Source organism: Suncus etruscus, chromosome 1, assembly GCF_024139225.1.
Source record: "Suncus etruscus isolate mSunEtr1 chromosome 1, mSunEtr1.pri.cur, whole genome shotgun sequence".
NCBI lineage: Eukaryota > Metazoa > Chordata > Mammalia > Eulipotyphla > Soricidae > Suncus > Suncus etruscus.
The window spans coordinates 6,739,392-6,755,881 of record NC_064848.1 but is presented as its reverse complement, the minus strand read 5'-3'; the positions used below and the strand labels follow the sequence as shown (position 1 = coordinate 6,755,881).

Genomic DNA, 16,490 nt, shown 5'->3' with positions numbered 1-16,490 from the left:
TGTGCTCAGAAATTACTCCTGACAGGCTTAGGGGACCATATGAGATGCCAGGAATTGGACCGGGGTTGTCCCCGGTCAGCTATGTGTGCAAGGCAAATGCCCTTCCATTGTGCTATTGCTCTGGCCCCAAGTTTACATTCTTTAGCACCTTTTACTGAATGGTAAAGTTAATTTTCTGAAGTCAGATTACTCAAAATTATCTTCAGAAAGTTTGTGGAAACACCAAAATCTAGTAATAGTTATATGTAGGGCAGTAAATAACATTAAGGGAAACCAAATACCAAATTTACTTTTTGTTAGAGTACTTGTTGCAGGAAGAATAAAAAAAATTTCAAAGCACCTGTTTTGTTCTCCTGAACATGGGAGATGGGCTGCCAGGAGTACTTGATTTTGTAGGCAATTTGTTTTTTCGTGTTTGCAGAAATTCTTCAGGTCTCTCAAACAAATTGTTTCTAAGAACTGGAAATCCATTATAGCTGTTTTTTGAAGAGAAAAATAAAGTTCAAGCACACACAAATGATCATCTTGGATACAAGCTGAAAAAATGTAAGCAATAATTTCTAATTTAGAATTTATTTTAACTACCTCTCCCTATTAGACCTCAATATTTATATGAATGAACAAAACGGGCAACAAATACTGTTTTTCTTTCCGTAAAATTTAAAAATGTAGACAATCACAAACTTAAACATATATCTTGGAGGGAAAAGTGTGAACTACAATTTTTTTGTTTGTTTTTTGGGTTACACCAGACAGCACTCAGGGTTACTCCTGGCTCTATGCTCAGAAATCGCTTCTGGCAGGCTTGAGGGACCATATGGAATGCCGGATTCGAACCACCGTCCTTCTGCGTGTGAGGCAAACGCTCTATCTCCAAGCTATCTCTCCAAGTTTTAGAACTTAATATCCAAAGTAAACAGTGCACACATTGTAACGTCAGTACTTTGTGTCTGAATAGATAGTTCAAAGGCCTGAGGGAGGCTTGGGCTTGATTCCTATCACCACATGGTCCCCTATGGACTACCAGAGTGGCCCTTGAACAGGCCCTTGAACAGGTCAAACAAAATGCCAATATTTTTGTAAATTCTTACAAACAGTAGAGAAGGAGACACTGCTGAAGAGCCCACAGTAGGTTCCAAATAGGACAATAATTCATATTGCTTTGAATTGATTGTGAATTACCTTAAAAATCCATTTTTAAAAAATTACTCAGGTAGCACATGAGGGCAAGCTCTCATATTAGCATGAAATGGCTCATCAGTTTATCAGAATGGGGTCAGGTCCTCATTTATGAGAAAGAACATTACGGAGGTTGGTGTTATTTATTTTTTGTGGTTCTGGGGTCCTAATTCAGAATCTCATATACATGAAAATGTATGCATGCTACCACTGAGAATACATTCATCTAAAAATAAAGGAAGTTGGAGAAAAGCAAAAAAAAAAAAAATTCAGAAATGAGAGCCGGAGTGATAGCACAGCAGTAAGGCATTTGCCTTGCACATAGTTGACCTGGGATGGACCCAGGTTTAATCCCCAGCATCCTATATGGTTCCCCAAGCCTGCCAGGAGTGATTTCTGAGCACAGAGCCAGGAGCAACCCCTGAGCGCCACCAGATGTGGCTACCCAAAACACCAAAACAAAACAAAATTCAGAAATGTGTGGCTCTGAGGAGGTGGGCTTAATCTGTGTGTAGTGCAAGATATATTAGCATTTAAAAAGTTGCAGTCAGGTTGGAGCCATAGTACAGAGGGGCAGGGTTTTTGCCCTGCCTGTGGCTGACCTGGGATCAATCTCCAGCGCCACATATGATTCTCTCAGTACCGCTAGGAATGGTCCCTGAACAGAGACAAAAGTAACCCTTGAGTAGCACTGGGTTTTGGATTTCCCCTCCCCCCCCAAAAAAGTAGTCACTAAGACTAGACATGATAGAAAGAACTGTCCCAGCAATAAACAGTTGACTTTCTTAAGGGCATATGCTTTCTTCATTAAAGACATTATATATATGTTTAATTTTTGGGCCACACCCAGCAGTGCTCAGGGGTTAATCCTGGCTCTGCACTCAGAATTCACTCCTGCCAGGCTCTGAGGACCATAAGATGCTGGGGATTGAACCCAGATTCATCCAGGGTTGGCAGCATGAAAGGCAAACGCCCTACCACTGTGCTATAACTCTGGTCCAGGCATAATATTCTTAACACATCTGAATAAATAAGAAAAACTATAATAAAAGATGATAAACTGTATTATCTTATTAAAGGCAAATTCAGTAGTCTTGGTAATGAACAAATGACAAGTGGAAATAGAAACAAGGTAACAAATGATAAACAGAAATAAAATAACAAAAGTTCAGGAAAATGGTGTCCTTGAAAAAAATTCACTGTAGGGGTCGGAGAGATTGCACAGTGATAGGGCATGTGCCTTGTACACCACAGGACAGATGGTGGTTCGAATCCCGGCATCCCATATGGTACTCCCATGCCTGCCAGGAGCGATTTCTGAGCGCAGAGCCAGGAGTAACTCCAGAGGGCCTCCAGGTGTAACCCAAAAACAAACCAAAAAAAAAAAAAAATTCACTGTACGTAGGGCTGAAATCTCTGGGACTTTTTTTTTCCCCCCAGAATGGAAATGGGCTGAGTCCTTCAGCACTCACTGAGCCACTGGGAAATCCAGAAGCCCCATCCATTCATTATCTTTCTGGCAGAAAAAATGGTCTGGGCTCTTTACCAAGCTCCAAAAGAAAATAAGGGCCACTGATAATGGGCACAGGTAACCCAGACTGGGCTAATACTTCTGTGGCCTTCTCAGAAAGTGGAGAGGGGGTGCAAATTTCCCTTTCTCCATGAACTACAGCAGCCAAATACCACCTCCTACCTTCCGAAAGAAAAGGCCCACCAGCTCTGAGACTTAATCTTGGAAATTTACAAGCCACCAAATTTATAGGCTCAGGCCTATAAAGCCTGGACACCTCAATGTTTTATAGTAGTGTAAACCCAGTAGTATTACAGGAAATCTGATGGGGAAGTTACCTAGGAATCTACCAATCTCAGTGAGAACTAAACAGTAACATAGAAGGTTCAGTTAGCACCAACCATAGCCCAGTAAATCCTTAGACACTGACTTTAGTACCACTAGAGATATAACAATTATTTCAAACTGCCCTTTGTTGATCTAAGTTTTGATAATTCCTTTGTGTTGTAACAAACAATATGAAGTGAATTTGTGCCTACACAGAAGCAGGCTATGATGCTGAGTGTGTGACTTGGGACTCTGGTGAAAGAAAGGTCACACTGGATTGGTGTCTGAATATTTAATGCCTAAAATGACTGCGTTAAGAAAAACTTGGTGGGCCCGGAGAGATAGCACAGCGGTGTTTGCCTTGCAAGCAGCCGATCCAGGACCAAGGGTGGTTGGTTCGAATCCCGGTGTCCCATATGGTCCCCCGTGCCTGCCAGGAGCTATTTCTGAACAGACAGCCAGGAGTAATCCCTGAGCACCGCCAGGTGTGACCCAAAAACCAAAAAAAAAAAAAAAAAAAAAAAAGAAAAACTTGGTAAGTCACAGTGCTATAATAAAAATTAGGAAAAAAATTAACTGTATGCATATGGTCTAAAAATGAGATCATTCCAAGTATCCTATGGAATTTACTACCTTATCATTTCACACATATTTGGGTTATCTCTTATTAAAGAGGGCTGATTTGTGCTCATTAAACACATTTTTTCCCCCCAAGCAACAGGTATGATTACAACAACATTATACTGGGACTCTAAAGGAAAGAGTTACTTAGGTTTTTTAAGAAACAGTCAACATTTTGGGGGAGTTAGTTTCCTGAGTAGTGCTCAGGGGGCCCCAGGAGGTTTTGTGATATGTAGCACTGGAGAGTTAAATAGTAAGATGCAGCAGTGAGGCACCACTGCTTCAGCCCAGCTGTGTGGGGTCTCAAAGGGCTCCTGAAGTGTGTGGGGGGGGGAGGTGAGAGATAAGAGAGCTGGGCCACACAGTGCCCTGATCTGTAAATTGTATCCCCAGTTCCAGCTAAGTGATTTTCCTTTTTTTTTTTTTGGTTTTTGGGCCACACCCAGTGACTCAGGGGTTACTCCTGGCTATGCACTCAGAAATCGCTACTGGTTTGGGGGACCATATCGGACGCTGGGGGCTCGAACCTAGGTCCATCCTATGCTAGCCTGTGCAAGGCAGACATCTTACTGCTTGCGCCACCGCTTTGGCCCCTAAGTGATTTTCTTAATAAGGACTAAATATGAAAGTGCACTCAAAAAGAAAAACAAACAACATTAATGAAGCATAACAAAATAAATCTTAAGAGTATATAATCTCCTAAAGAGATGTTCAAAAAGAAATCTTGCTTAGGGCCAGAGTATTGGCGCTAGAGGTAAGGCGTCTAGCCTAGGACACAGACCGCGGTTTGATCCCCCGGTGTCCCATATGGTCCTTCCAAGCCAGGAGCGATTAATTCAATATCTTTGACAAAAATCAGGCTTACAAAAAATGAGGGGAATATGGGTGAAAAGTCTGGGTAGAAATCAAGTGGCATGCAAATTGATCAATATCCACAGCATTTGTCACACCACTTTTTTATCTGAGAAAGGAAGAATTCAGTCCAAGTTATAAATAGGATACTCTGAAAAAAAATCCCTTTTCAGTGAAAACCACAAGCTGCCATAACTAATGATAGTCAGGAAATGGCTTCAGAATCTTTATGTTGTTAGAATAAAAACATGTATTCTAGATGCCATCTCTACTATGTAACACATAGATATGTATAATATACTGATATAGAGAGCTATAATAAAGGTACTGCAGTCATAGTCCTTATCTCACTGTGCTCAGAACTTTTCTCTTTTCCACTAGACTCGAAGGCAGGAGCAATCAATCATTCAAGACTTTACTTTGAATTCTTCTAGTTTGGACCACACACAACGGTGCTCTTGGCTCTGTGCTCAGGCATCACACTGCCTTAGCTCCTATATTCTTTCTCTAGCTCCACATTCAAGACTTTTTATACTAAGCACTTAGTATCTGACCAAAAGCCCTAAATTAACAATAATTAGTTCTGAAATTCCATAACAGAAAAACTCATGAGAAAATCAGTCTAAAATCTTAATATCCTTCCAATCAACATCACAAATATTCACTCTAAATTAGATTTAATCATTGTTTAGACTAATAATCTAAATAATCAATATGTATGTGGGGAGAGAGAAAAATGGAAGAAAACCAACTATAGCAAGAAGCACGAGTCAAAATTATGTAACGAAAGTGCCGCTTTGTTTTCTAGGTAAATTTAATCAGCATTTAGAAAACAAATACTTTTGCAGACATAGTGAACTTCCCAAGCCTTCATATCATGAAATATTTTATTTTTTCTTTAAATTCCTCAAAATTTAATAATGGATGTGGGATAAGCTTGCTTACCACCTAAAAATTAGGGATCTGTAAAGTTTGGATTTTTGAAAATACCACAGTCCTTAGAAAGCTACGTCACAGGTGATGGATTGCTTCTCTCTTTCAATCTCAAATATTCTGCCTCTCGAATACCTGTACTGTAAAGGGGGTTCTTCACCATCAGGTAGATGGGGGATCTCAGGTGGGGTTACAAAAACAGTATGTTCACTTTTGAAAGATTCATCCAGTTCTATAAGTCGGACTTCACCACTCTTGTCCATATCCACCTGAAGGAGTTAAAATATACATGAAATGAATACATTTTTTCAGCCAAGTTTCCCCTCTACTGGGGGATAATAAATCATTTATATAATTGACCTGAAGGAACTTTTTTTGAGGGGACAAAAAAAAAGGATGAGAAAGTTTTCTATGTACTTTTTACAGAAAGATTTGTAAGATCTTACATAAAATTAGCAAGGTGCAAAATATTAAATATATATCATCCCTCTCTCTATACACATATATAGTCTGTGTAAGAAAGAGAGCAAGAATGGTATTCATATATGTTTGTTCTGACAAAGAATTATTAGTGAATACTAAGAACGATACTTATCTCGGGGAGGGAGATAAATAGAGAGGGATAGGACTTGCATTTGCCAATATATGTTTTCATGTTGTTTTAACATTTACATATTTAAGAAATAATTTTCTCTTGGGGCCTGAAAGACAATACTGCAGGTAAGGTACCTGCTTTGCATACAGATCCAGGTTTGACCTGTGACACCTTATATGGTCTCCAAAGATCCATCAGGAGTGATCCTGGGTATGAAGCTAGAAGTAAGCCCTGAGTACCTCCAGGTATGGTCCCAAAACTAAAAGAAAAAATTTTTTTTTGTTTTGGGACCATATCTGGCAGTACTCAGGAGTTGTAATAAGCTTGGTGCCTGGAGACCTAACCCAGGGCTCTGATATGCAAAGCACGTGATCCCAGAAGAACCTGGGGACCAAGGGGTTGCGGTGCCAGGGACTGACTTTGAGTCTCTGGCAGGCAAAATATGTTTGTGCCCTCAGCTTGTACTTAGCTCCTATCTCTCTAGCCCCTCCAGTGGTCCTCAAACTATGGCCCGCGGGCCACATATTGTATTTGTATCTGTTTTGTTTCTTCATTGCAAAATAAGATATATGCAGTGTGCATAAGAATTCGTTCATAAGTTTTGTTTTTACTATAGTCAGACCCTCCAATGGTCTGAGGGACAGTGAACTGGCCACCTGTTTAAAAAGTTTGAGGACCCCTGCTAGACAGTAAGATGTGCTTAAACATTTTCACCTCAATTCAATATTAATTCCAATTAGTAGCAATAGATTTATAATATATTTTATATCATATGCAATATAATATACAATATATTATATATAATCACATTATATATATGTTTCTGAGTGCAGAGCCAGGAGTAACCCCTGATCGCCGCCTGTATGGGCCAAAAAACAAACAAAAGATAGTTAAATGAATAAAGTCTGCTAAATATATGCAATACAAACATTAATAATGAACAAAGTAGAGATTAATAAACTTTTTTAAAACTTTATTGATTGATTGATTGATTGGCTGTTGAGTCACACTCAGTGGTGCTCAGGGATTACTCCTGGCTCTGCACTCAGAAATCACCCCTAGCAGGCTGGGGGACCATATGGATGCTGGGAATTGAACTGGGTCCCTCCTGGGTCAACCACATGCAAGGCAAATGCCCTACCACTGTGCTATCTCTCTGATCCCATAAACTTCTGGTTGAACAAGACAAATTGAACACTGCAATTTATCCACAATCCTTCCTGAATATCAATAGAATAATGTAACAACCTGGAATTTAGAAATGAAGATAAAATGAACCATTAGGAAACAAGAGTAAGATGGGAGGTCTAAATATTTTACACACACACACACACACACACACACATACACACATGTGCGCATTAGTTCTGGGGCCACACAAAACAGTGTGTTCAGAGCTTACTGAGAGGGGTCTGGGGAATCAAATTGGGCTGCACACGGAATGAGTCAAGCACCCTCCCCACTGTACCTACTGCTCCAGCCTCAAAACATTTTTTTTTTTTTTTTTTTTTTTTTTTTTTTTTTTTTTGGTTTTTGGGCCACACCCGTTTGATGCTCAGGGGTTACTCCTGGCTATGCGCTCAGAAGTCGCTCCTGGCTTGGGGGGGGCCATATGGGACGCCGGGGGATCGAACCGCGGTCCGTCCTACGCTAGCGCTTGCAAGGCAGACACCTTACCTCTAGCGCCACCTTCCCGGCCCTCAAAACATTTTTGAAGTGACGAAGTAGACCCTGAGACCTGTGATATTGGATAGTAACATATCTGGCATTGGGGTAAAGAGAGAGAAAACCACTTTTGCTCTTGGAACCTCAGAATGATCAAGAATAGAAAGTGCCAGTGGTCTTTGTAGAGGTACACAGGTGCAGGTAAAGCAAGGTAAAGGTAAAGCAAAGCTGCATTTAGGGCTATCTTGATCCCTGGCCCAACCCAGGGCAATGAAGTTACTTTGTCTCTCCATGAGGACACAGCAGGTAAAGATAGGGGTGGGAGAAATTAAAAAGACTGAGTAAACACACACACACACACACACACACACACACACACACACACACACACAACAAAGGGGGAAACCTCTGTTAACTTTCCCTCCTCAGTTCTAAGACTATTAGCAGTCAGGTGTAAAATCTCCAGGTCATAGATGGTGGGTATTTCTTAGGGATACTAATAGCCTTAAAGAATTACAGGGTTTTGAGAGATAAGTGCAGTAGGTACAGAGATAGTAGAGTAGGTAAGGTGCTACTTTGCATGAACCCAGCCTGGGTCCAATCCTCAGTGTCCCATACAGTCCTCCAAGCCCTGCCGGGAGTGATCCTTGAGTGCAGAGCCAGGAATTAACCCTGAGCACTGCCAGGTGTGGCCCAAAACTCCAAAAAAACTGTGGTGTGGCTATAAATTATTTGCATTGTAAGAATTACAGTAGCAGAATTGCGACAGCATGCTCCTGCGACAGCATGCCACATGCAGTAGCACCAATGACTGGAATCTTGGTCTCTTACAAGACAGTTTAACTACTAAGCCATCTTTTGAAATCTCTCTCACTCCATCTCAGTTCAGGAACATACCTGGTAATGTTTAGGGACTATTTCTGGTCATCACTAAGAGGTTACTTCAGCAATGCTTGGGGGATGATATGATGCCAAGATTAAACTAGCATGTAAAGCATGTGCTCCAGCCATCTGACCATCTTCCAACCCCTGTGGAAGTCTTTGTTTGGGGGTCACACCCAGGTGTACTCAGGCTTACTCCTGGTTCTGTGATTAGGGATCACTCCTGGTAGTATTCAGGGGAACCCTATGGGGGTGCTTGGGATAGATTGGGGTCTACTGTGTGCAAGACAAATGCCCTACCTACTATCTTCTCTCTGTGGCCCCTCTTTGGAAATCTTAAGAAAAATTACTGAAGAAATGTGGTTTCTCTGGTGGGGTGGGAAGGAATGGGGAATTAAGACTTATAAAATTACTTTCTGAGGGCTGGTGAGATAATACACTGCCAGGAGTTATTCCTGAGTACGGAGCCAGGAGTAATAACTCAGCACTGGTAGGTGTTGCCTCCTGCTCCCCAAAATCAACAATAAACAAAAAGTTGCTTTCTAATCTATGCTTTTTACTATAGTAGAAATAAAAATTTACTTGAAATTGGGAATACTCTTAAAACGCATGTTAGAACTGACAATGTAAAAAATTAGAAAACGTATAATTTTGAAAACCATATTAGAAGTAAATGTGTGAATTAGGGCAATGTAATGAATTTAGGGAGTTTTGTCTCCCTTTTATGTTCTTTGTTTCCCATCAATTCGAACATTTAGTCAAAGAGTTTAAAGATCAAATTTTAAATGAAAACAGAGAACACCAATGTCAGTATTCAGAAAGACTAAAAAATGTTTAAAAACACCCACCAGGAATATTTTGTCAAAACCATAGAAGTGAGCAAACAAGAAGCTCCATACTCAAAAAAAAATTCTGGGGCCGGAGAGATAGTATGGAGATGGGGTGTTTGCCTTGCATGCAGAAGGACGGTGGTTCGAATCCTGACATCCCTTATGGTCCCCCAAACCTGCCAGGAGCTATTTCTGAGCGTAGAGCCAGGAGTAACCCCCGAGCACTGCCAGGTGTGACCCCAAAACAAAAACTTTTTGAGATGGAATTAATCTACCTCTATGAACAGCAAAGATAATGAAATAAGAGGCAGAGAAGAATCAAAAAACTACACTAAATACTCCACATCACAGGAAAATTGGAAACAAACCATAACTCCATGCAATGGAACATTGCGTACAAGATAATTACTTCCTGGGGATGGAGTGATAGCACAATGGCAGGGTGTTTGCCTTGCACATGGCCGACCTGGGATGGACCTAGGTTTGATTCCCGACATCCCATATGGTCCCCTAAGCTTGCAATTTCTGAACGCAGAGCCAAGAGTAACCCTTGAGTGGCACAGGATTTGGCAATAATAATAATAAAATAAATAAAAAGATACTCACTTCTCTGATCCTCACTAGTGTGATGTGTATTAATGTATTAAAATGGCAGACCCAGGGAAATGACTCAGGGAGCAAAGCACATGCTGCCCTGATGTGATGCCCTCCCATACCAACCCATAAGTTATAATTTCACTGTAGATCACAGATTCAATTTATTTTTGGCAGGTTGGGGACACTGGTGAAGCGTGTGGTGTTGGAAAATTGTATGCATGAAACTCGTGTACAGTATTGTAAATCACAATGTCTCCAAATTTTAGTTAATTTTGAAACTCTAAAGAACAGCCATGTAATAAAACCTACATTTATCAGTTGGACATTTCTGTCATTTGGAAAACAGAGAGACATCTGTCTCTGTTGGAAGAAAAAAAGTGGACACCCACGAAAGATAAAATTGAAGTAATTTAAAAACAAAACAAAAAAAATTGAAGTAATTTTCATATTCTCTTCAATTTTTTCCCACAAGACATTAATATACTCAGAAACACTGCAGAGGAAAGCTTCAGAAACCAAAAAAAATCTCACCAGACTATTTTTTACACAAAACTGCCCTCAGCAAAGCTCTATCATCCAGAAACCGACTATAAGATTTAAAATATGATCATATGGAGAACAAGAACACATGGTTCTTAAATTATTTCATAAACAAAACTCATAATTCTTATGTATTTTTTCTTTATTCCTATACAGTATTACTTCATCTTTCTAAAGTCAGTCAAAATGTTTCCATTTGGATATGATCCTCCCTTTTCGGAAGAAAAAAATAATCATTCAACATTTCCCTAAACCATTCCTGCACTTTCCAGTGGGCAGTGTTGCCACTTTGGGCAATACTGACAGACCAAAGCATACCTAATAAATAGTATTGGGGTGACATATAACTATTAGTATTTATTTCCTGTATCTCACTAACAGAGGTAAGAAGATCTGATTAAAAGAAATAGGGAAAAAATAGGCTCAAACACAGCTAGGAGTGACTCCTGAGCAGTACAATGTGTGGACCCCAAATAAACAGGTGTAGGAAACATTATTTTAGGAAAATACGAATATACTATCTATACTTCATAAAAATGAGATTCCTCTTGGGAGACATATAATTTATATTCTTTTAAAGTCTAACTTCTTATTAAGCACTTGATTTACAAGGTTATTTATGTACAAGTGTTAGTCATGGAACGCTCCAGCACCAATTGTACCACCAATGTCAATTTCCCTCCTCCAGTGTCCCCAGATTCCCTTGTCTCACAGTCTGCTCCTTGACAGGTATATTTGCAAGTCTGATTGGTGTAGTTTGGATTACATGCTTTTAATTTTGTTGGCTTGGTGGTGAGAATTTATAATCTTTAAGCAATTATTTTAATCATGCCCACACTGATTCTTATCAAACAGGTGACCTTCTTTCAGAAAACACTAGAATAGATCATAGAAGATAGTAGTTGTCAGCAGAATATCCTCCTTAGAACATGATACTCTAGGCACTTGGAAGTTACAAGTCTTGTATGTCTTACATATTAATGAGAATTTAAAACCATATGCTACAATATGAGCTCTTAAGTGAAGCTAAAATTTTTGAACTATATAAACTGAGTTAAATATTTTAAAAATCATTCCTTGCTGCTTATGTGTCACTTCTTATAGATTTTCCTGCAGCAATTTAAATGAAATTGCCTTTACTTCCGAAATTTTTGTTTTAAAATGGTTATCTACCTCAAGTAAGAAACTGTTTAGTACAATGTTTTTAACTTTAAAATCATACTATATATTAAAATGCTTTACTTCAGCTGTTCATTCTCACAATATAATAAAACTGTTATATTTATCATCAAGTGTTTTGGAAAGCTTAATCTTTCAAGTGCCAAAAGAAACCCTATCTAAGGATGTTGGAAGACACTGATGTTCCTATAAATGGTATAGGTCTTGTTTCCTAATTACAAGTAGAATATTCATTTTCTTCTAAAATTTCATATCTAATAAATATAAGTATGTTAATTTTTTGTCAGAAAGTATGTGCATCAACTTATAATAGAAACCCAAGGGGCCCGGAGAGATAGCACAGCGGTGTTTGCCTTGCAAGCAGCCGATCCAGGACCAAAGGTAGTTGGTTCGAATCCCGGTGTCCCATATGGTCCCCCATGCCTGCCAGGAGCTATTTCTGAGCAGACAGCCAGGAGTAATCCCTGAGCACTGCCGGGTGTGACCCAAAAACCAAAAACCAAAAAAAAAAAAAAAAAAAAGAAACCCAAACAGAACAGAATATAAAATAGGATTTTAAGGTTTTTAATCATACTGGGCATGATTTAGAAATCTTAAAATATAGCTCTTATTTTATTGATAGGAAACTAAGAAACATATCTAATGTTATATTAAAAAATAGCAGCATTAGTGACTACATTCATTAGCAGACATAGGACTACATCTCCAGTGGAATTTCAATGAATTAAGACTTCTTGTATATGTTTCATATTCACTACCTACTACTCATGAAGTTGAAAAGTAGAACATAACCAAGAATATTTTCAATCAAGCATATCACATTGACTTAAGCATCAAAGTTTTTCTTTTTTTCATTTATTGTTAAGAGTTTCTTCTGGGAAGGAAGATGCATGTAGCTTACTTCAATGAAGATCAAGATTTCTGAAAACTACATTATACACAGCTACCTATCTGGTTCATAGTCAGTACAGGAGTTTACAATACAAGTAGGCTCGCTGGCAGCGGGGGGTGGGGTTGGGGGGAGGGCTTGGATGGGATGGGGACACGGAGCGGGAAGTCAAAGAGTGGGAGTTGAGGACTCCTGGAAGTCAGCACAGCGTGGCGAGGCCTGGAAACTCCAGGGAGCCCGAGGCTGAAGCCTTCATTTCACTGCTCATGCCTTTTCTCACTGGAATCCTCTAATACTGTTAGTGAGCGCCCCCACATCCTTCATTTTCCTCTGTTCCCTAGAACTCTCTACCTGCCGTGCTATGATTCCACTTGGGGAATTTTGCTTAGACTTTGGTACCTGGAGCTCAGGGTTCTTTTGTCGGTTACTAAGTGTAACAGAAACCGTTAGTGCTTATAACTGTTAGTATTTGGGGGATATTCTGCTGTCTAAAAAAGTGCATGACAGAGCTGATTGGAAACTGGTCTTAAATTCATTCTTTTAAACGAATTCCCTTACCTTCTTGGACCTTTAGGATCTAGAAGGTTCAAAGAAATGCTTCTGAGGCATTTCATATAGTCATGCTAGATAAGATGCTATCTATGAGTTCAGACTTGAAGAACAGAAGTCTCTGGAAACCTCTTTCCTTTCAAATAGTTTTAGCAACTGAGGGGGAAAGATACTGAGTTCATAGGTTCTTGCTCTGAAAAGGATTAAGTGGCAGCCATGTATAGAAAGGAATTTCATCTGAATTATTTCATGTATAAGAGTCTCAACGTAGTACAAGGCTTCAGTAAACAACATGCTTCAACTTCCTCTATGCCCATAGATGGACCACCATCAACCTTGAAGAATGAAGACATACTGAGTAATCCAGACACCATAAAAGAGAATATTATGACCCATGAAGAGCACCATGCCACCAAAACTCTGGAGATTGGCAAGGCCATTGTCATGCTAACCTCTGCTGGAGAGGCCCAAGGTATGAATGCTTCTGTCAGGGCTGTGGTTTGAATTGGTATCTTTACCGAAGCCCATGTCTTCTTTATCCATGAGGGTCATCCAGGCCTGGTGGATGATGAAGATAACATCAGGAAACACTGGGAGGTACAGTAATTGGAAGTGCCTGGTGCAAAGACTTTTGAGAACAAAAGGGAAGACTGTGCTGCCCACAATCTGATGAAGCATGGGCAAAAAACACACCAACCTGTGTGTTTTTGGAGGTGATGGCTGCCTCACTGGGACTATTTCATTCTGAATGGAGTGACTTATTGGGTGACCTCCAGAAATTAGGTATGATCACAGCTGAGGAGGCCCAGAAGTCCAGCCTAGTTGGCTCAATTAATGACTTTTGTGGCACTGATTCTGCCCTGAACCAGATCATAGAGATTGTAGGTGCTATTACAAATACTCCTCAGAGCCACCAGAGGACATTTGTGTTCGAAGTTATGGCCGGCACTGTGGCTACCTGGCTCTTATCACCACCTCTCTCTCTTGTGGAGCAGACTGGGTTTTTATTCCTAAATGTCCACCAGATGATGACTGGAGGAACATCTTTGTTGTTGTCGACTCAGTGAGACAAGGACCCGTGGTTCTCGTCCTCAATATCATCATTGTGGCAAAAAGGACCAATCACCTCAGAAGACATCAAGAACCTGGTAGAAAGTGGCTGGGGTGACACATGGGTCACTGTCCTGGGACATGTTAAGTGGGGTGGGGGGACACACCATCAGCTTTTGATTAAATCTTAGGTAGCAGGATAGGTGTGGAATCAGTGATAGTTCTTTTGGGGGGAACCCCAGACAACTCAGCCTGTGTGGGGAGCCTCTCTGGTAACCACACTGTATAACTGCCCCTAATGAAGTGACCAAAGATGTAACCAAGGCCACGAATGAGAAGAAATTGGATGAAACCATAAAACTGAGAAGCCAGAGCTTCATGAACAACTGGGAGGTATACGAGCTTCTGGCTCGTGTCAGACCTCCCATATCTAAACGTTCTTCACATACAGTGGCTGAGATGAATATGGGGACCCCAGCTGCAGGAATGAATGCTGCTGTCTGTTCAACTGTGAGTACTGGTCTCATCCAGGGCAACCAAGTACTGGTTGTGCGTGACGGCTTCGAGGGCTCGACCAAGGGGCAGATCAAGGAAGCTGGTTGGAGCAATGTTGGGAAATGGACTGGCCCAAGGTAGCTTTAAACATGGGACTAAAAGGACTCTGCCCAAGAAGAACATGGAACAGAGCAGTTTAACATTCAGGACCTTATATCATCATTGGGGGCTTTGAGGCTTGCACAGGTGATTTGGAACTGATGGAGGGCAAGAGGCTGTTTGACAAGTTTTGTGTTCCCTTTTGTGGTTATTTCTGCTGTTGTTCTCCCAACAATGTTCCTGGCTCAAACTTTAGCATTGGGGCTGACACATCTCTCAATATATCTGCACAACCTGTAATTGCATAAAACAGTCAGCTGCAGGCATTATAGATACTATGGATGGCTACTGTGGCTACCTTGCCATCATGGCAGGATTGGCAACTGGTGCTGATGCTGCTTACATTTTTGAGGAGCCTTTCACCATTTAAAACCTGCAGGCAAATGTTGAACATCTGGTGCAAAAGATGAAAACAACTGTGAAATGAATGGGGCTTGGTGTTAAGGAATGAGAAGTGCAATGAAAACTATACCATGGACTTCATTTGCAATCTATACTCGGAAGAGGGGAAGGGCATTTTTGACAGCAGGAAGAATGTAGTTGGCCATATGCAACAGGGTGTGTGAGTCCAACCCCATTTGGCAGGAATTTTGCCACTAAGATGGGTGCCAAGGCTATGAACTCGATGTCCAGAAAAATCAAAGAAAGCTATCATTAATAGGCATATCTTTGCCAATACTCTAGACTCTGGCTGTGTTCTGGGGATGCATAAATGGGTCCTGGTCTTTCAATCAGTGACTGAGCTGAAGGAACAGATTTTGAGCACCGCATTCCCAAGGAACAGTGGTGGCTGAAGCTGAGGCCTATTCCTAAAAATCTTAGCCAAGTATGACTTTGATTTGGATACCTCCAAACGTGCTCACCTGGAACACATCAGTCGGAAGCAGTCTGGAGAAGTGCCTGTCTAAACCACTCTGGATGAAGGGAATGGACTGTTTGATCATGATTAGCTCACTGGCTGACAGTTCCAAGCCCATGTATTCTCAAGTGTATTAACTCTTTTTTTTTCTTAACTAAGTTTCCTTTAATTCTCTAACTGTAACTATGATCAGCTCTGTCATGTGGCAGTGCGTGAAAGCTCCTTTTAGGTTTAATTTATCATGACTTCTACCTCAGCCAGCTTCATCTGTCACACTAGGCTTCTCTAGAGCTACTGCTAGATTTCAGTTACTTGGTTAGAATTTTCCTGAAAGACTTATTTATTTATTTGTGCTAACAAAGTCTTGATTCTTCCTATGACTTTTACTATACTGACAAATACTAACTATACTAATCGATGCCAACTGGTCACCGTGGTGGAAAAAAAAAACAATAAAGTAAGCTAACATTAGGTATTTTGTTTTTTGGTTTTCTTGCGTTTTGGGTCACACCTGGTGGCGCTCAGGATTTACTCCTGGCTCTGTGCTCAGAAATCACTCCTGGTAGGCTCGGGGAGACCATATGGGATGCTGGGGATCAAACCTGGGTCTGTCTGGGTCAGCAGCATGCAAGGCAAATGCCCTATCGCTATGCTATCACTCCAGCCCAGCTAATTAGTTATTAACATGTTATAATGTTCATAGAAAGAGAAGTGATTTTGAGTTGTGGATTGTGGAAGAGTTTTATATTGTCCCTAGAAAGAAGTTCTTTAGGGGGCTG

The 16,490-nt window shown here is 40.5% G+C and overlaps 1 protein-coding gene and 1 pseudogene across 1 annotated transcript in view; one reads left to right on the top strand and one right to left on the bottom strand.

The window, feature by feature from the left end:
- Positions 1–16,490, bottom strand: part of DENND4A (DENN domain containing 4A) — a 153,057-nt gene that overhangs the window by 47,965 nt on the left and 88,602 nt on the right. The window contains exons 16-17 of the mRNA XM_049782828.1: positions 5,558–5,691; positions 341–476 (exon numbers count right to left, since the gene is read on the bottom strand). Coding sequence (XP_049638785.1) covers positions 341–476; positions 5,558–5,691 — 270 coding nt within the window. The remainder of the gene's footprint in view (positions 1–340; positions 477–5,557; positions 5,692–16,490) is intronic.
- Positions 13,536–15,760, top strand: LOC126014529 (ATP-dependent 6-phosphofructokinase, muscle type-like; annotated as a pseudogene).